Genomic DNA, 20377 nt, shown 5'->3' on the forward strand with positions numbered 1-20377 from the left:
CAGCTAGATTGAATGATTACATTTTTTTGCAGTTGTGGTGTTTAATTTGAAAGAAGGGCAACCTCTACCCAAGAAAGTCAAGTATTCCATTCGCTTGCCTACGCCTAGTGAACTTAACTGGAGAACAGAAAGAACCTATTCTAGCGACGGAAATACATATTATTTATCCTAGTAAGAAATATCACGGCCTGCTATATAGCTACCACAGTCGTTGAGTCCAACAATTTTTTCTTGCGACAAAATAGGGTTTTGGACGTCAACCAAATAGTTGCCATGACGCCAGAAAACAAAGTTTTCAAGGACACGTCTACGTAATGTCATGGAAAATACGCATTGATTGAAGTCCACTAGACGCAAGCTATAAAGAAAGACTGTAATGGCTGCTTAAGGCCAAGATCAATTATTTTTTTTCATTATTTATTGAGTACCGAGTTAGTAATGTTCTTACCATCCAACCTTCCAATGCCCAGTACATTTGGGAATGCCCCGATTTTTGAAAGTCCGAATAATTGAAGTATTTGAGGATAATATAACTCAATCATAATTATGGAAATCTGATTAGTGAAAATTTTAGCCTGGTAGCCACTCGATGTTGAGATATTTTGGGTTAAAAGCGAAAAGAACAATAGAGTTGAGTAAATGACGTCATTTACTCACAATTTAGATGCTGATTAAAATTGATAATTTTTTCCCGCCACTTTTGATTGTGAAGGAAACATGTTGCTTGGCTACTATCTGGGCCATATAAGTCATTTCCAATTTTCATTGATTTTCATCCAAGTGCCCCTAAAATAAGTAATCAAGTTATTAATTGCAACGCTACACGTTCTCTTCCTCTGATATACATTACTATTTAAATATGCAATGTTTCTTTGTACCTTGCAGTGTTTATGCTCACAAATTCGTACCACTTCAATATGCCACTGACATGACCATCATCCAGGCACAATCGAATACCCCAAGGCCTATTCCCATAACAGCACAGGTACTAACAATAGCTAGAGTGGTTCTTGAATTATTCAAGTTAATCAAGTCATGCATTAGTTGCTTGGCAAGACTGTAGGAGTTGTTTGGGGGGGGGGGGGGGGGACGAGGGCGCGCGTCAGTTTTGGCGCGAAAGTTTGCGCCAATCCACAGGTACTCCACCAGTATAAGATATGGATACAACTCTATATATACGGGCACAAAGGGCTTTTCCGATTTCCTGACATATGATTTTGATCTTAAATATATTGTTTTTACCCCGTAGAGGAATAGACCTCCTCGGCTCGGGCGTAATGTTGTCCCATTTCAGACCACATGTCATTCCCTAGAGTATCCTTTCTTCGTTTAACGGTTGCGCTCGGTTGCACATGAGAAGACACATGAATATGGATACAACTCCAACAAAGAAACTAATTCTCAAGGGAATGACACGTGGTCTGAAATGGGACAACATGACACCCAAGCCGAGGAGGTCAATTGCTTATATATATATATTGTATAGACTCAAGCATCCATAGATTTATATATATATTCATTGGTATTATCTGCTCTTGTTTAAGGAATTCCCTATTCCCGGATATTTGTCTGATGTCTTTGTGTCCATTATGTCCGTGTTCGCTCCATTGCTAGTTACATTGGCGTTTATCTATTCCGCTGTTTCGATAATCAAGGTAGGAGCTGGTTTAATTCTTTTGGTTGGTGGCAAGGAAGGCCTCGGATCAGTGGTGGGGAGGAAGACATTGGATCAGTGGTTGGAAGGAAAACATTGGATCAGGGGTGGGGAGGAAGGCCTCGGAACAGTGGTGGGGAGGAAGACCTTGGATCAGTGGTGGGGAGGAAGACATTGGATCAGTATTGGGGAGGAAGACATTGAATCAGTGGTGGGGAGGAAGATTTTGGATCAGTGGTGGCGAGGGAGGTCTTGGATCAATGCATTTGGTTGTTGGAGAGGAAGGTCTTGGATGGATCCTTTTGGTTGGAGGGGAGGAAGGCCTTAGATCAATGCCCTTGGTACGTTGGTGGCGACGAAAAGTCTTGCATGAATCCCATTGTATTGGGTTGTTAGTAGGATTGAGGTTTTCTATCCATCATTTTCGTTTGTTACGAAATGCATGCTTGCTTTGTGCCCTCCATGTTTTCAAAGTTGGAAACATAAAACGTATTTTTTTTAATCTCAGGAAATCGTTTTTGAGAAACAACAGCGTTTGAAGGAGTCCATGAAAATGATGGGACTGGAAAACTGGGTGCATTGGTTGGCTTGGTACATCAAATGTCTTCTGTTCTGGTCAATAAGTGTGATTCTTGCTACTATTGTCATCAAGGTGAGTAGATACACATGAGCAAGTACAGAAGCATCATCTAATATAGGAACAAGTGAAGCTAGCTAATTTGCATGGCTAGAGTGAGGGCTTAGCATTTTGAGGTTGACCATATAGTCCGATTCCCGGTGAATTTGCCCACTTCTAATTCTATGTAATCCGTGTAGCATTATCTTTTGAATTCCCTTACAAACAGAGCGCTGATGAGGAGAGGGGTAAAGGACACTGACACAGTCGACTTTCTTTAAACACGCTTTCAATTGGAGTTCTCAACGTTAGATGTACGTGCCGCCAAACAGGGTATGGTTTTCAGCGATTCTACTCTGGAACAGGATCAGGGTTCAGAGGGCTCAGCGGCACATCCCTACCCTTAACGGGCAAGAGTACACCCCCCCCCCCCCCCCCGGGGTTAGATGTCGGCCATTACCTTTTTACTCCATATACCCATATAATACGTTAACTTTATATTCACCAAGAAATGTTTGTTTTCCTCCAGGTTTTTAATATATTTGAGTACTCCGATGGCTTTGTATTATTTCTTTTTCTCCTTCTGTATGTTGCTTCCTCCATCTCTTATTGCTTTTTCATAAGGTAAAGTATAAAAAGAAAAGAAAAAACATAGCTTGGCGCTCTAAATAGGCAAACCTAGAGTTGCAAGGCAGCGCCATGCATTGTTAGAGAAATCCCAGAGCCTCTTACACTCCTTCGGCTGATGCTGAATAAGATGCTGAATATATAAGATGTTTGGATAAGAATACGATTGAGAAACCTCATACATTTCTTACTTCTTTATCAAGAAATTGCGCATGCGCTTTGTCCAAGAGAAACAGAGAGAAAGCTATGAATTCTTAAATTTCAGTGTATTTTTCACCAACCCAACGCTGAGTATGCTAATCGGCTTGGTACTGTGGTACGTGGCTCTACTACCTTATCAGATATTTGCACAAAGTGACAGTTTTGGGGAACAACGAAAAGAGAAATTTGATCTGTTAAGCAAGTAGGTTTTATGGTTTGTTTTTGATAATAAATCCTGTTGGTGTTGTCGTTGTTGTGTTGCTGTTGTTAGTTGTAAAGTCCAGCACAAATTTGTTGGCAAATTTGTTGATCCATCATAGGTCCGACCCGTTCCCTTTTAGCTCGTACTGCACACATCAGTGGTATTTGGCTTAATTAAAAATCAACAAATATTAGCCAGAAATTTAGTTAAGGGCCATATCCTTCTCCACTATTGTTGGTCTCCTCACGGGCTCCTATATTACCTCCTCCATCTGAGCAAATCGAGGTTCCTTTTCTATGGTCTGTACTCTTATCGAACCTGGAATGGCGTCAGCATATCATGCAAACTCAAGTGGTTTCACTGCAAAGTACAGACCATGCATAGAAAAGTTACCTCGAATTGCTCTTTACCACAAAAACATTCACGCTCGCCCTCGTTGACGTCAGCTTATTAGTCTATCCTCTTATCGTTCATAAAAAATAGCCAATCTGCGCGCGAGATGACTAAGAAAACATGGACTCGTGTACAAAATATAGAGTCGGGGTCAATTATAGCACTACAAAAGCAAACTTGACAACTCCTTGTGCATTTTTTTGTTGTGGGTGTTGAAATTTATGGCCGCTCCCTAATCAATATATTTATCATAATGATACCATGCACAAAAACATACCGTACAAAAAAACTTCCCTATTTACAATTAACAACAATTTTCGTTGTGTTACTCAGAGGCGCCAAATCTGCCATGTGTCTCCTTCCAAACAGTGCTTTTGGAATTGGAATAACGATTTTTCTTAGGCTAGAAAGTTTGAGGGTTGGGATGTCGTTTAAAACCCTAAATGTGCCAACATCTCCGGATGATGATTTAACATTGGCGTGGGTCATGTTGATGATGACGATATCAATTATCATATTTACGACACTTACTTGGTAAGTCTATATCTTTTTTCATAATTTTGGATACAAAAAAGTGAGTGACCCATAAAGGTTTATAAAAGTCAGTTTTTGTATCCAGAAGAAAATACACTGTTTTTGATTTTTTTCTGTCTCTGGGTTGGGCCGGGATGCTTATGTTTCCAAGGTACCAGCCCTCTGTTTCAAATCTCTATCGTTCCTAGGTACATCGAAGGCGTATATCCTGGGAAGTACGGAATCCCAAAGCCATTTTACTTTCCTTTGCAAAAGTCCTACTGGTGTGGGTATGCGCATGACATCATGAAGGCAAATGCTATGGATAAGGTCAGTAGTCGAGGCTTTCGTGGTTCAGTGGTTAAAGTAAAATTTGAAACAATGTGTTCAACCCTTGTTTACCATGCATGCCGTTCGCAATAGGGCAATTGCATGGCACTATAACTTTTTGTCAAGGATGTGCACCCATTCACTCTCGCTGAAGCATAATAACGAAACCTACGACCGAGAAGCACTGTAGCGAGGGAGCCTCTGGAACCCAGGGTACTCATTTACAAACTTGTGACTCAAAATCAAAATCTATTTTTTTCCCGTAGTTAAGAGCGCACTATCTTACGGAGTTAATCTTATTTTTTGGATTTTTTGTTCCGTCAAGTATGAATACACAAACAAGCTTGAGAAATAGTCTTTCAAGTTTTAACGGCTCGCAAACTCTTTCTAGGAGCGTGACCCCGTTGAAAATAAAGATCAGGATCACCACGCTGTGGAAGACGAACCTACTGACCTTCAAATTGGTGTTGGAATCAAAAACTTAAGTAAAGTATTCAAGGTACAGTAGAACACATGATTAGTTGTACGTGGATGCATTGTACGTGGATTTGGCAGATTAAGAGTACAAAAATTAACCATCTAAGTATCTTCCCCATAAGATAGAGAAAGGGAGCAAATAAGCTCACTTCTTAGACCAGTTGATGTGCAAATGTGATAATGAAGAAATTAACTACTTGATTTTGGTATTACACTTTTTATCGGACTCGGCTGCAAAGACTACTGCGTGCACAATAAGCTGTTGGACTAAAAACTACGGTAGACCTTGAACCAATGTTCATTGAATCATGGAAAAAAGCGGTTTAAATCTTATGGAGAAAGAAACGAAGAATACAATTTAAAAAAAAAGAAGACATCCAAAAATCCACTAGCACACAATTGAGCGAAAGCATGTGCGATAAATAATTGATCGGCTCAATCTCATTCAAAAATTAATAATTGTTTGACCTTAACTTTTTATCTAGAGCTCCGCCGGAAACAAAGTAGCAGTAGATGGATTATCACTCAACATGTACAAAGGCCAAATAACAGCACTTCTTGGACACAATGGTGCAGGCAAGACCACCACCATGTCTATCCTAACAGGTCTTTTCCCACCAACGTCGGGTTCCGCTCATATTGGTAACAAAAGTATCCTTACAGACATTGATGGAATAAGAGAAAGTCTTGGACTTTGTCCTCAACATAACGTGTTGTTTGACCGGCTGACTGTCAAAGAACATTTGGAGTTCTTTATTAATTTAAAGGTGGGTCTTTAAGTGCTATCAGAAAACGAACAAGTGACAATCAGCGAATGAAAGCTTTCGCGCCGGAGCCCCTACCAAACATGAATTGCATTTGCTGAACTCCCCACTTAATGAAGCCGAATGGGCTTCGTGATAGGATTTGTGAACCTTAGAACAAACTGTATTGGGTATTGTACTGTATTGTGTAGGTCTAACTTGTATGTGTTTGATCCCTTTAGGGCAAGTATGGACAGGCAGCCAAAGATGAGGTCCTTGCCATGATCACTGACATGCAGCTCCTTGATAAGATGAATGAAAAGTCTGCTACGCTATCAGGTGGAATGAAACGAAAACTAAGGTACCAAATAAATTGCTCGTATAATTACTTTTCATGTGGCCGAGACCTTGCCGGCTTCATGTAGTTAGTCAGTAGCATTAGATAGTATATATGTCAGAGTGAAAATAAATAAATCAAAGACAAAACTAGTATACTGTGATGATATTTTGGCAACAGAAAAAAAAGCAATCTCCTTATTCAGGCAAGAGGAGTGAAGAGAGACAGGCTGCGCCAGCCATCCATAGTACTTGGCCAAGATTGCACCCAAAATGGTTCTATAAAATAAATCACTTTATTTAAGTGTCTAGTCGTTCTAGCGCTTTCGCACTAATTGGGGACACTTTTCGCTCACACGCACTACCACTACATTACATTCTATAACACGATTTAGCTCGCTCCTTTTAGACCGATGCTGAAGGAACTATATAATCTAACACTGCAGTAATTGATTGAAAGTGTTTCCTGTCTAAGGACCCACAGTGTTTAACTAGAGTAATTTGAGCCGGCTTGATTTATGTTTCAGTTGCGCCATTGCTCTGGTAGGAGGGTCTGAAACGGTAATCCTGGATGAGCCCACGTCAGGAATGGACCCTTATGCTAGAAGAGCCACCTGGGACCTTCTTTTAAAGTACAAACCTGGAAAGACTATAATCTTGACGACTCATTTTATGTAAGTGAATGACATTATTGGTTAAAGCGCTAGCCCTTGGTAGAAACGAGTGGGATTGGGTACTCATCTGTTGCTTGGTGGCAGCACATCACTTTTATTCCTATGTTTCGTCTTTTTCAATTTAATGATATTGCTTGCAATCATTGGTTTGAACTTGAATGATAAAGTTATTTATTAATGACGATAATGATGATGTTTTAGGGACGAAGCCGATTTCTTGGGAGATCGAATTGCAATCATGGCTGATGGACAGTTAAGATGTTGTGGATCTTCCCTTTTCCTTAAGAGCAGGTACAGTATTGTGACAGTTCGCTTCATGATGATAACAATATTAATATCATGGATTTATCTCCATAGCTACGGATGATTAAATTGTGACATATAAAAGAAAGGCATTCCTAGGAAAAGTGGAACCTGTCTTTAAAATATTTTATTTGAAAAAGGTATTCAATGATAAGACGAGGAAGATGAAAATGAGTATAGAGCTCCATGATGAAGAGAAGGAACTGAAAATTGGTGATGGTGCCATAATGGTATTCATTTTATTTATTGAGGTGGCATGATTTGTTTTAGGTATGGTGTTGGTTATCATCTGACTTTGGTCAAAGACAGGGAGTTCAACGAAAACATGACCATCAACGCAGTCAAGCGCTTTGTTCCCTCGGCTGAGATCCTAAGTAATGTTGGTGCTGAGCTGGAAATGGTTCTCAACAAAGAAGCAGCAAAGTCTTTCGAAAGTCTCTTCCTTGATTTAGAAAGTAAGGAATGAAAACTAGTTGTAGTTACTCTACTTGTAGCTTAGTATTTGCTTGCTGTTAGAGTCACTGACTGCATATATTTGTATGTCTTTTCACAGCCAAGAAGCAAGAGTATGGAATAGCTAGTTTTGGGGTATCTGTCACCACGATGGAGGAAGTTTTCATGAAAGTAGGAGAAGGAGCTGAAAAGACAGTTGACGATATGTAAGTAATGGTAGGGATTGGATATGCAGGGTATGGGTTTGTCATAGGGGTCGTAGTTTCCCAGAAGACCTTGATCAACAAATCATTCCTTCCTTTTATCTCTTTCCATAAAACGATATAAGTAGGTTTTCTCATATCCAAGGGGGAAATGGGCCAATCAGACACCTGAGGCCCTGAAATTGTAATTAATAGCAAAACATATGTTCGTTTAGTAACTTCCTGGTTTTATAAGATACGAAAGAAGGACACTAATGAATAGGAAACTGTCACACGATGCTTCTTTGACACGGTCGGTCTTGGATCATTGGTTCTCTAATATCTAAGAGTCCCTTCTCCTAAATAAAGTGATCTAAACATGACATTGCATATATCTTTCTTTTAGCATTAGCGACCACGAGCATCACAGGCATACTGAGAACATCGTTAACATTCCAAACGACCAAGCCCCTGAAATTGGTGGTAAGTACAATTCATTCTTCTTTTGCAAAGGTCAACATGATGTGGTTAAATGCTGTAGCTTGTGCTGTAAAGGAGGGATAGAGGGAGATATGAGGTGGGGAGAGGAAAATGCAACAAGGAAGGAAAGTAATAGGGATCGAACTAAGAAGCAGGAAGTCTTGAAAGCCCATGGATGATTCAGCAATTCTTATTCTTTGCTTATGAATGTTTCTTCTGGGACGTTTTTCATAATCAATGCATGATTTATTATTGAATGCAAGATTCTCATTAGAATAAAACCTGGACTGTTTCAAAATGGAAAAAAAAAATGCTCAGTATAACTTGGTCTATTACATGTTGTAGAACTTCAAACAGGCTTCGCACACAAATGGCAACAGTACAAGGCGATGCTTACCAAGAGATTCCTGAACTCCAAAAGAGACAAGAAAGCTGTTCTAACTCAACTGATATTTCCCTGTGTCCTGTTAGTCATTGGGATGCTTACTGTTACCAATTTAGATTCAAGCAGGGGAAACGATCCCCCTCGCCTTCTCAAACTCTCGAACCTCAGCGTTGGTGGTGTCAATTCTAAGGCTTTCTTTGGGTACTTCCGTGACGTTAACGCCTCAGCAAAAGCCTCATATCTTTCGGTAAATATCATAATTTATTATATGACCGTGAATCTTAAAGCCTGGACACTAGCAAATCGAGCAATTTGATTGGATAGATCGCATCGCGGACTGGTCTAGATTCTCCGGTATTAACCGGTCCGATCGCATATTAATCTTACGGCGAAAACATTTTGTTCTTTTCAATGAAAAGTGGTCATATAATAAAACTCTTATCAACCGAGCTTGGTCGGTCTGTACGGGATAATCTTAACCTCGGTCGGGTACAGACCTCGCTGCGCTCGATCTGTACATTCCGACCTCGGTCAAGATTATCCCGTACAGACCTCCCGCTCGGTTAATAAGATCTAAATATTATTAATAAGATCAAGAGACCATCGATAAGATGTCTTAGTAGTTGATGTTTTATATTTTACTGCATCGAAAACTTTCACTGAACTGCACGAGTCCAACTTCTGAAATCTCCTCATTTACGCTTTGTAGACCTCTATTACAGTAGGCCTTTTCTTTTTTCCAAAGCATATTTTGGGGGGATTTGTCATGCTCATTTACTGATGAACTCGCAGCGCAAATCCTAAATGGGTGTTGGTATACTTTTATGCATGAGGTTTTGGGAAAGACACACGGGCCTATAAAAAGGTAAACTTGTTTACTAACGCCTTTTCGGTTCCACGACAATTCATCACGTTTAACATTTATTACATATTTCATATTTCGTATGATTTGTTCAGTAGAAATTTTGCAATATGCCACTGCGAAAAGCGATCTTTAAACTGAACTATATGTGATAAAAATGTACTTCTGACTGATTAAAAAGAAAGAAAAAAAAGAAAAAGGCTTACACATTTGGGATTCGTAACAACCATTTCCAACCACTTTTTATAGATAGCGCAAGACTACCTATCAACTGTGAAAGTAGACACTATTGATGTCACAGACAACGTTAATACCATCCAGAGCAAAAATACCTTGAACGGTATTCAAGTCAAAGGAAAAAGCTATAACTATAGTTCTCCTGTGAAGGGCAAACTGAGCCCTTGTTGTAATTACGAGTTCCTGATACTGAATGCCAAATGTCAGAAAGATGTAAGTACAATTGTTTTCTGTTTTTGACCAGTGAAATCCAGCCATCCAGCTTCTTTTAAAAGTCTCGAACACACACCTATTTATGTTCATTGTAGAGAGATGCCACAAGTAGCAATCTTGACTGCAACAAAACTAAGATTTAAAAAAATAATTTTCAATACCTGAGAGTAGTAAGAGATTGTCAGTAATGTTGCACGCAACGCTGTCGAAGTGGAAATGCAGTACATTTTTTGATTTTTCTAGTGTAACTAGGCGATATGCTGCATTCTGCACCCATGAAAAAAAAAAGAAGATAAAAATGGAAATGGGCCGGGGGATGGGTGCAATCTTTTCAACAAATGTTATTTTATTTGACTTTCAGTTTATTGAGAAGAGCATTACTGCTGAAGAGTGCCGCAGCAATGAAAAGTTTGGTTATATAAAAGCATGTGGTGATTGTCTTAGTAAAAACAGGTAAATATAACAAATTTCTTTCTTTCACAACCTTGAGTGTGTTGGATGATCTTGAGTGTGTTTAGTGATAGAATCGTGAGTCTGCTGGGTGATATTGAGTGTGCGTTGGTGGTAATCTCGAGTGCGTCGTGATGATCTTGAGTGTGTTGTGGTAATCTTGGATGTGTTGACGATGAACTTGAGTGTGTTGGTTTGAGTGTGTTGGTGATGATCTTGAGTGTTTCGTGGTGATCTCTTCTGTGTTGAGTGTGTGAGTGACAACTGGAGTATTTTTTCGATTGCATATATATATCATCACTCATCTAATATTTGCAGGGATTATTCATGTACAACAAAAACAATAATAGAAACTGACTTGACCCGCAAAAGGACCTTTTTCATCGAATACGTGTTGGAAAAAAGCAATCCGAATGATTTCTTTCGCAAACATGTAGCTGGTTTTACCATTGGTCCCATGACATATATCGTGAATGGACCAAATGTTTTCGTTGAGACCAAAGGCAGTAATACCACAACCAGTAACAGTTCACTGACAACAACAACTACAGCAACACCTACGACAACGCCCTCTTGGAATCCTACTACAGTGTGGTACAGCAAAGAAGTAAGTTGCATGCATATTTTGAGGGTTATAAATAAATTGTTCTAATAAACATGCAATGAGTTGCAGCTCGAAATATATTAGCTGTAAAACGGAGGAAAGCATTATTATTCCTCGAAGATACGACTATCAAACATGTTTTTGTTTGTCTGCATGGAATATATTGCGAGACAGATAAGAGAAAACGAGAACTGGGCCGTGTAATAATACATATGTGAAATATATATATAATATAAAGAGGGAAAAATAGAGGAAAAAGATGCCTTAAAAAGGATACCTGACGCTGGGGTAAAAGATCATTATTCCTGTGAGCTAGGTTAGATTAAAAACTCAGTACTCATAGATGCACAGAGAAAGACAAATAGATAGATAAATGATGTCTACTGTCCAAGTAAAATCTGTTAATGTATCTTTATAAGTAAATAATTAAGCAGAGCCAGATGCTAGAAATTCCGCGCAATTACGCTCCCTAAAATTGTTACAGATATTTCACATTATATAAATTTACTGAATTGTAGGGTCTCCATACGATAGCCGAAGCAATGAATGCAATGTCCAACATCTTCTTAAAAAAGTTGACAAGCAAAGAGTATGAGATTGAGACAACAAACTTTCCTCTGCCAAAAGTTGCGAAGAAAGAGGTATGGGACGTCATTCGAAGTATTAATACAGTGAAACCTCTATTAAGGAGACACACCCTTTTTTAATGAGCAGTTGCACGGGACCCAAAATGTTCCTATTACCATTTACAGTGAAACGAACACCAGGCATGCAAGACCCCAAAGTTTCCGCTTAATATGTATTGCAATATATATATTATGTGTTCCATCGTGTTTTTTATCCCTTATAGGAATTATCTTGATTCATATGTTTTACGATATTCTAATTCTCATTCACTTGAGAATGACAATATTTTTTTTTTATTTCTTAAATTTCAAAATGTCTCGTAAAAGTAGTATTTTACTGTCACAAGGATTTATCAAAATCTCTTTACTTACGACCCTTTGCAACTTTTGTTACTCGCTGAAGAGCACAAGCTTGTAAATGTGGACTCGATCATTCTAGGGACCATATCCTTCAGAGCCGATTTACCAATGAATTTATTTATTCATTATCTTTGTTTCTTGTCAGTCTGAAAACAGCGACGGAGGCACTAGTGTATACTTGTTAGTTATCTTTTTTGCCATGGGCTTGGCATGTGTGGCAGCCAGCTTCACAACGTTTATTGTTCAGGAACGAGTGTCCAAGGTAAGTGATCTGTAAAAAACCTTGATACTCAGTTGATCAAAGGAAAAGGACAATGTGCATGTTGATGGTTGGTAGTGCGCGTGGGCTATTTCAGAAGAATCACTATTCTCGATCAGAGCTTGTTACGACAATTTATTTGTTCCCAGTAGACCTTTTTATTCGCACCTAAAACCGTGATCGCTCGTCCTCAGGTTTCACACGAAATTGTTCCCTTACCCCAGTACAAACCAGTTTACCAAAATGTTTACCCAAAGCAGTGAACCATCTGAAATATACCTCACGATCTTGGCTCTGAAGGTATGCCATAAACTTTCCCGGTATTTTCTTATGTATAGTGTGTTTTTTTTACAGGCTAAACATCTTCAGTTTGTCAGTGGAGTGGATTCATTCTGCTACTGGTTCGGTACCTACACGTGGGACTATCTGAACTACTTAATTCCAGCAACGTTGTTCCTTATCATCTTCGCTGCCTTCCAGGTGGAATCCTTCAAAGACGAGATGGGTTCAGTTTTTCTTCTCTTGGTTAGTTTTTGATCGAGGCAATACATATCCTGACCTCGCATAGTTTATTTGATGTCTATGTTGTCAATTAATAAGGGGCCACAGGAAGGAGTGCACTTATAATGATCGTACCAAACAAAATGTGCAACCAGTTTGACATTCTCTCTAGCTCTCTCTTTTTATTCTTCTCTGGCGGGGTTTGTTATATTATTTGTAATTAATATTGCAAACGTTCACTTCGATATCCGAATCGGGTTCCTACGCAGTGCCAGAAATTGCCAGGAAAACGCATGTACATAAGGGACATGTAGCAAGTTAGACGACTTGCTACAAAAAAGAAGCGAGTAGTATTTTCCTGATTTGAAATGCTTAATAGGAACAGTTTAATGACCAGGGCTTTTACTCCATTTGGTTTCGATTCTCTGTATTTTCTCTCTATACTAATAATTAATTATTAGATATTAATAATTTCTGTTTATATGCTGCTGCTGCGACTACTGCATGTCTACCAAAAGGGGCCAACATCAACAACAACAGCATAATAATAATATAATAATAATAATAATAATAATTGGAAATGAGCTGTCCGTGGGTTAACAACCGAGAAAAGAAAGACAAAGAGGAGACGAAGAAGTATGGAGCACTTGGACTTGAGCTCACAAAACAACACCCAGGATACACGATCTTGCAAGTGAACCTCATTTTGGACGCTCTTGGAGGATGGTCTAAAGAGATGGAGCCTGAGATGAAGAATATCTTTGGAGCAAGATACAAAGATGTATTACTTAGAATGCAGAAAGCGGTATTAAGCTGCACAGTGAACATTGCAAAAACATTTAAATTAATCACATCTTAAGGACATTCCAAACATTCCAAGTATTTAAACTGCATCTTAAGAACATTAATAATTGGTTTTAAGTGATTGTATATATTATTAATCCTGTCATGCTGGTAGGTTACGAAATTACGCCCTATCTAGCTTACCTAATTAGCATTCAAACGTGTTTACTGCTGATAATAATAATTACAAAATAATAAATAACTTTATTGACAATAATAATAATAATAATAATTAATATAATAATATAATAATTACAATAATAATAATAATCAATAATAATAATAATAATCAGTAATAATAATAATAATAATAGTCTTTATTTAAAGTGGGCAAAACAAATCAAGTACAGCAGTGGCCGGTAGAACAATAACAGCAATATTAACATCATCAAAAACAACGACAACAACAGCAGCACAACAGAGCTAACATCAGCAACACAACGAGAAACACTAATAGATTTTCACTTTAAAAATGCTTCAACTATATCCCATTAATCTTGAATACCTTTGCATGTTTTTCTTTTCAGCTTCTGTTTGGAATCGCAGTGCTACCATTTGTTTACATTGTTTCTTTTGTATTCACATCTTCACTAATTGCTTATGCCGTTATTGCGGTTCTTCTCTCAATTATTGCAATGGTAAGTATTTGCAAAAAGTGGGTCTTTCTTGGTGTGGCAAGCTTTATTGTATTCTGAATTAGGGTTATTGTATTGCAGGTATTGTTTAGCTCTAAACTCATTGTTCTCGGCTATTTTTTCTTTAATTGTCTTCTTGGCTCAGGTGCCCTTTAAAACCAAGAAAGAGCCCAATAATATTTCTTTATTTTTACTGAATGATACGAGAAGTTGCTTGCCGATTCTCTCTAGTCAGAGGCAAAATGTTTAAGTACTAATATAACGCTTAAAAATATTACACGCTCAACACTCACTAGCACTACATTTAATGTTGAGTAATTGCACACAACTTTTAACTCCCATGTTGCCTTTTGTGGAGAGAGGAAAACCGCGAAGTACGTACTTGAAGATAAAACCTCGTGAAGCAATCAAACAAACCCTTAGGACTCAAGCGCAACCTTATGAGAATGACATGTGCATGATTCTAAAATCGATTAATTGATTGATTGATTGATTGATTTGTTTGTTTGTTTGTTTTTTTTGTTTATATATATATATTTATTTATTAGCTTTTCCTATGAAGGCAGGGACACTACAACAGCTTTTTTCCAATTACAGTGGGCCCTGCGTCTTCAGTGGGTCATTTATGTCCGCCTTATACAGGATTATATAGTGAAGACAGACTGGGCCTACGGTTTTAAGTCCTTCTCCGAGAAGACTTGAAGGTCTAACCATTTGCAGGTGTAATTACAAAGGCAGCACCTTCTCCTTAGTTATTTGAAAACCCTAAGTGTTGGTCTGGCCCAGGCTTGAACCACGACCTTCCGACGCTCTTACCAACTGTGCTAATTGGGTGGCGGTAAAATGTTGAAAAGATGGGAAAACGAAACATTAAGCACAAAGCTAAAGAGTTTAAGTATTGACTAGTCGCAATAACTGTTGGGTTTGTTTTCCTGTTTGTTGAACAGGTATTGATACTCGCCAGAGTGTCTTGTACCTTCCCATCTTCGGAGTGTTATGGGGCAAGACACGTCATGCACGGCTTTTTTATGCTCGTGCCAACATATACGTAAGTAATTTCAGTTACTTGACCAGTAGATTAATTAAGTAGTGCTGATAACATGTGCGTTGGAAATAATACGTCAAGTTTGTACCGTATTTTACCACGGCAACCAAGTATTGTCATTGTACGTCAGAACGGGAAGTTTCTTCAATGACGAATCACCATACGCGGTATGGACTCGACTACTTTACTGTATTCTAATCACAGTCCGCGAGCGAGCTTACTTATTATTCAATCAGAACTTTTGGAGCTGTTTGGAGACGGGATATTCACGGCACATTCTCATCTCAAGGTTTTCACTTAATCTGTTTCGGTTAGGGTTAGGGTTGTCTTTGGTTAGGGTTAGGGTAAGGGTTGTCTTTGGTTAGGATTAGGGTTAGGGTTATAGGGTTAGGGTTAGTGTTACTGGAAGAAAACCCCTATGTGAGAAAACAAAACTTTCTACTATGGTAACTCACAAATCTACTAAAAGTGCTATAAAGAAAATTTTTTTCGGATAAAAACGGATTAATCATGGCAGGATCGATCTTTCTTTGTTAATGTTTCTTTCACATGTAAGGATTTTTTGTTTTAGATTTGCCGTGTCGATATTCGATATGAATGAAAACTATCAAAATAAGAAAATCTGCTCTAACCCTGGGTAAGTACTAGTCATTGTTGTGTGTTGAAGTCATTTCTTGCTTTGTCCTTTATGCGGGCGCTCCTTACGCATTGAACACGCCAATTTGTTACTAAAATAGAACAAAATGTATTTGACAGGAGTCGTGAATCATACTTATGGAAAGCAGATTGTACTTACACAGATCATGCGTTGTCTTGGGACAAACCAGGTGTTGGTCAAGAAGCACTCTTTATGTTTTTAGAAGGAGTTGTGCTGTTAATTATTACTCTGCTCATTCAGGTAATAGCTCACCTCGGGGCGGTAACCAGGACTTTTACAGGGAGGGTGAGATTCAATTATTTGCCTCAGGCTCAGTGAATATCGGGGAATATTTACCGAGATGCGAGTCTTGATTAGTAGTTAACAGTTAACTGATATTTCATTATTTTGCTTAATATTATGGCCATCGCATTTTTTTTTTTTGCATTCCTGGTAAAACCTTTGTAATAGTCACCACCCTTCTAAAATTCCTGGATCCGCCCCTGGTTTTCCCTTCCCAGTTTGTTTCGTATCATATGTAACCTGATTATTTTTCTCATCGGGCAGGCCAATTTTTTTATCAGTTGTAAACCCAAAGAATCACCAAACTCGGGACACTCTCAGATACAGCCTTCAGAGGTAAGTTTTTTTAACTAAGAGAGTTGGATAATGCATCGAACAAGGCTTAGCTCATATACAGTCAATTCAAAAAACGTTGTCGTCGACCGGCTCAAGCCTACGCAACTGGACCGAAAGGAATATGGGTAAAAACCACTGAAGCGGTCAAATATTCGTTCTGAATTAATCGTTAATTAAGATAATAATGGCGAGAAACAATCCATCAAATGCATGTCTTCAGGTTTAGGGAAAGAAAAACAAAGTAATTATGATTCAGTTCACAATTCCGAAAATGTGAGGGCATTAAAAAAACGTATCCTTCAACACTTCCCGCTTGCCTACGAAGGTTCGTGCTGTAAACCAGGCATAACTAGTCCGTAAAATTATGGAGTCAACTCGGCTTCAATGGTTACTACCCAGAGTTCCTTTCGGTCCAGTCGCGTAGGCTTGAGTTGGTCGACGACAACATTTTTTGAATTGACTGTATGCTCATATATGCAGCTCAGTAGGCCTAAACTACACACTGATAAAAGTCAGTTGACCGATATTAATGACCATTTTACTGACACTGAGAAAGAGACACAGGCCTCGAAACGTTGGTAAAATTCTTTTTTTTCTTTCTACGCTATTTAATTCAAAACATGCCCAATTTTATCACTATTACTCAACTTTTCATTTCAGGACGAGGATGTTTATGCTGAAAGAATGCGAATTGCTCAGTTGAATAAAGAACAGATTGACGAAGAAGCTGTAGTGCTAAAGGATATCACCAAGGTACAGTAATAGGTGGGGATATCACGAAAAATGAGTCAGTGGTTACATATAATATTTTGTTTCTCGTGTTATGCTCTTTGACCGCCATTTCTCAAGAACAGAAACGAGCAAAGCATGACAACAACAAAACAATAAAGAGGAATTCCTTCTAACAGACAGAAACACAGGCAACCAGGCAACCAGACAGACAACTGGAAAACTGACGGACGAACGCCAAGTCCTTTCTCTATATATATTCATATTATTACCATTCATATATTTCTCTGCTCCAGGTTTACAGGGGTTCGAACAGGACAGCTGTTGATCATCTTAATCTTGGAATACCCAGAGGAGAGTGCTTTGGTCTTCTTGGAGTCAACGGTAAGTGCGTGCTCTACGAGTTCATCCACTCAACTTATTTCATGTGGTTTACCAACATAAAGATAGAAACACAGGGAATGATCTAAAGCCGTATCTACAGAGCGCCAAGTTTCCCTCTGCAAGTTTTGCATTGGCAAGGAAGACTTGATCGTGAAAATGGAGAAAAATGGTCAATTTTCCCTAAGACATGGTTTCTTCTTGCTCAGATTTGCTTCGCTATTACCTTAGTCTATATTTCATTCACCTTTCCAACCTCTCAGATTTCGTATGTTCTTCTTGCTAACACTTGGTTTATACTTTATATATAGGTGCTGGTAAAACAAGCACATTTAGCATGCTCACTGGTGATCAAAGTATCTCTGATGGAACAGCTTTTCTTGATGGTTATAACATTCAGACCCATCTCAAACAAGTAAGCTGGCGCTGACAAGGACCGCAGAGAGGGAGTCGGGGGCCGACCTCCGCTTTTTTTTTTTTTTTTTTTCCACTTTTTTCCCCCACTAAATTCAGTTTTCAAATCTAATTCTTTTAATTTTTTTCTTGCCTTTTTTTCTTACCTTATCCTTCATACCTTTCTACTATATGTTTCAGTCTAAGCTCCTTACTTTTTATGGTGCTTGCTAACCCCTTCCTTGATTCAGCGAACGGGTGCTCGGAGTTTCATCTCAGATACCAACTGAGACCTCCTGAGGAAAGGGGCTGGCTGATGTGCTCGCCTGCTTATACTATATCTAAAGTTTCGTCTTTATTTCCAGGTTCAGCAACGTATAGGATATTGTCCGCAGGTATGTGTAACTTCAGGATTCAGTATTAAATGATGATGATGTATCATGATGATGTATGATGATGAGTAAAATATAGCAGCTCGTCACATGTATTCAAATAGCAATCTAAACAAGCATTATATTCACTTCAGTTTGATGCGTTGATCGAGAGGATGACAGGACGAGAAATGCTGGTGATGTACTCGCAACTACGAGGTGTTGCTCCTGACAAAATCAATGATGTCGTCTCTTCTTTGATTGAGCATTTAAACCTTGGCAAATGGGCCGACAAGTTGTGCGGAAATTTCAGGTAATTAATTTCTTGTTTTCTCTTGTTTTTGAAATGGGAAAACATTACGGCCAAGCTATCTAAAGCCCGCGGAGGACCATTCGCCTGCGTAGCTACCTACCTTCAGCTTTCCTTCCTTCCTTCCTTCCTGCCCGCCTATCATCCTACCATCCATACCTCCATCCTAGATCCTTCCATCATTCTTTCCTTTTTTCTTGCCTTGCTACCTTTCGTTCTGCATACCTGACCAACCTTCCTACCTTTCTGCTTCTTTTATTTTTGTCTTTGTATTTCTAAAACATTAGTATAACAATAACAATGATACTGACCTATCTGTGTCGTAGTGGTGGCAATAAACGCAAACTCAGCACCGCCATAGCGTTAGTTGGCAATCCCCCCATTGTATTCCTGGTAAGTTTATAGTTAAACATATAAATATCTTGTTGGAAAGTCAGTGTTATTAGCAAATGCACGTGGCTAGGTTAACTGTCCGCGGAATTTTGAGCCTGAGGTTTGTAGTAGTGACCTTGCATACTTGTTCAATTATCTCTAATTTATGGGGCTTTAGCTTCCATCACCTCTTGCCGCACCTCTTTAAACTAACTTTGCTGACTGGAGCTTTAGATGTCATATACATCAGCCTTTAGATTTACTTTATCATATGTAATATCTATACGAACCTCTGTATTTAGGATGAGCCTACGAGTGGTATGGATCCTGTTGCTCGTCGTTTCCTGTGGGATTCTTTGACCAGCGTTATGAAGGGCGGCCGCTCAATTGTACTCACGTCACACAGGTATGTTGTAGTTATTAGACAAGCTTTAAAAAGCACGGAACAAAGTCCTCAGTAGCTCAATATTCATTTTGTTTTGTTAGCATGGAGGAATGTGAAGCTCTTTGTACTCGTCTGGCCATCATGGTCAATGGTCAGTTCAAGTGTATTGGAAGCCCTCAACATCTTAAGAACAGGTACCTCTCTTTGTACTAAAACTTCATATATGGGAGGTCACTTACCAAAAAAGCTAAAAAAATTCCAATCATATTGTCTCCATTAGATTCAGTTCTGGTTACTCTCTGATGGTTAAAATCAAAGGACAGTCAAACTGTCAAAGGACAGTCGAGACAATAGCAGCAGAGCATGAAGGTGTTCAACAGGCTACTGCAACAACATTTATCAATCCTATGGCAGCTGGGAATCTTCCTGATGATGAACACGGACCAAGCAATGCAGGTACTTACATTACAAAATTATTTCGGCTATTGATGAATGGATCACTAGGGACCTTAGCTGCAGGATAAAAGCAAAGCGGTCAAAGAAGGGGCCAGCGTCTGGACTAGCTGCAGGACGGCAACGCGGGCGACAACGTTGGCGAAATTAAGAAGCTTAAACCTTCTATTGTACTATTATTTCATGTCTGTCTAGTGTTTTACTCCTATAAGCACCCCCGTTTTGAAGTGAAATGACGTCTTTTAAGAGCGCTTTACTTCATATAAAAATTAGAAAAGATGAGCTTTTGGCCTAGCCGTTCTCTTTATACTACGTAAAACAAGGACATTTCACGTTTTACTTTCAGCATAAGACGGTGACTTGCAGTGTTTCGTACATTCCAACGAGTGTCTATTGAATATCGCAATTAGTGATACCGTATGCTTGCCGTTGTCGTCGTCGTCGTTGCCGTTCTGCACCTTATTTAGGTCCGTAAAGTTCAACAGGAAGAGAATCACATGTAA

The 20377-nt window shown here is 38.9% G+C and overlaps 1 protein-coding gene across 2 annotated transcripts in view; it reads left to right on the forward strand.

Moving 5' to 3' along the window:
- Positions 1-20377, forward strand: part of LOC116295595 (phospholipid-transporting ATPase ABCA3) — a 30419-nt gene that overhangs the window by 6888 nt on the left and 3154 nt on the right. For both annotated transcript variants that reach the window (XM_031703463.2, XM_031703464.2), the window contains exons 6-42: positions 33-171; positions 886-985; positions 1545-1655; positions 2163-2306; positions 2800-2894; positions 3163-3300; positions 4027-4227; positions 4416-4536; positions 4928-5035; positions 5499-5780; positions 5999-6117; positions 6620-6766; positions 6968-7057; positions 7340-7524; positions 7623-7728; positions 8111-8187; positions 8530-8816; positions 9681-9881; positions 10243-10334; positions 10650-10938; positions 11454-11576; positions 12067-12183; positions 12535-12705; positions 14052-14162; positions 15107-15207; positions 15776-15841; positions 15961-16102; positions 16409-16480; positions 17141-17233; positions 17506-17593; positions 17902-18005; positions 18349-18378; positions 18510-18667; positions 18991-19057; positions 19339-19442; positions 19523-19615; positions 19702-19877. In XM_031703463.2, the coding sequence (XP_031559323.1) occupies positions 33-171; positions 886-985; positions 1545-1655; positions 2163-2306; positions 2800-2894; positions 3163-3300; positions 4027-4227; positions 4416-4536; positions 4928-5035; positions 5499-5780; positions 5999-6117; positions 6620-6766; positions 6968-7057; positions 7340-7524; positions 7623-7728; positions 8111-8187; positions 8530-8816; positions 9681-9881; positions 10243-10334; positions 10650-10938; positions 11454-11576; positions 12067-12183; positions 12535-12705; positions 14052-14162; positions 15107-15207; positions 15776-15841; positions 15961-16102; positions 16409-16480; positions 17141-17233; positions 17506-17593; positions 17902-18005; positions 18349-18378; positions 18510-18667; positions 18991-19057; positions 19339-19442; positions 19523-19615; positions 19702-19877 (4848 nt within the window). The remainder of the gene's footprint in view (positions 1-32; positions 172-885; positions 986-1544; positions 1656-2162; positions 2307-2799; positions 2895-3162; positions 3301-4026; positions 4228-4415; positions 4537-4927; positions 5036-5498; positions 5781-5998; positions 6118-6619; positions 6767-6967; positions 7058-7339; positions 7525-7622; positions 7729-8110; positions 8188-8529; positions 8817-9680; positions 9882-10242; positions 10335-10649; positions 10939-11453; positions 11577-12066; positions 12184-12534; positions 12706-14051; positions 14163-15106; positions 15208-15775; positions 15842-15960; positions 16103-16408; positions 16481-17140; positions 17234-17505; positions 17594-17901; positions 18006-18348; positions 18379-18509; positions 18668-18990; positions 19058-19338; positions 19443-19522; positions 19616-19701; positions 19878-20377) is intronic.

Source organism: Actinia tenebrosa, unplaced genomic scaffold, assembly GCF_029948245.1.
Source record: "Actinia tenebrosa isolate PJP-AT-01 unplaced genomic scaffold, QUT_ActTen_1.0 PGA_scaffold4__44_contigs__length_22323623, whole genome shotgun sequence".
Taxonomy (NCBI): Eukaryota; Metazoa; Cnidaria; class Anthozoa; order Actiniaria; family Actiniidae; genus Actinia; species Actinia tenebrosa.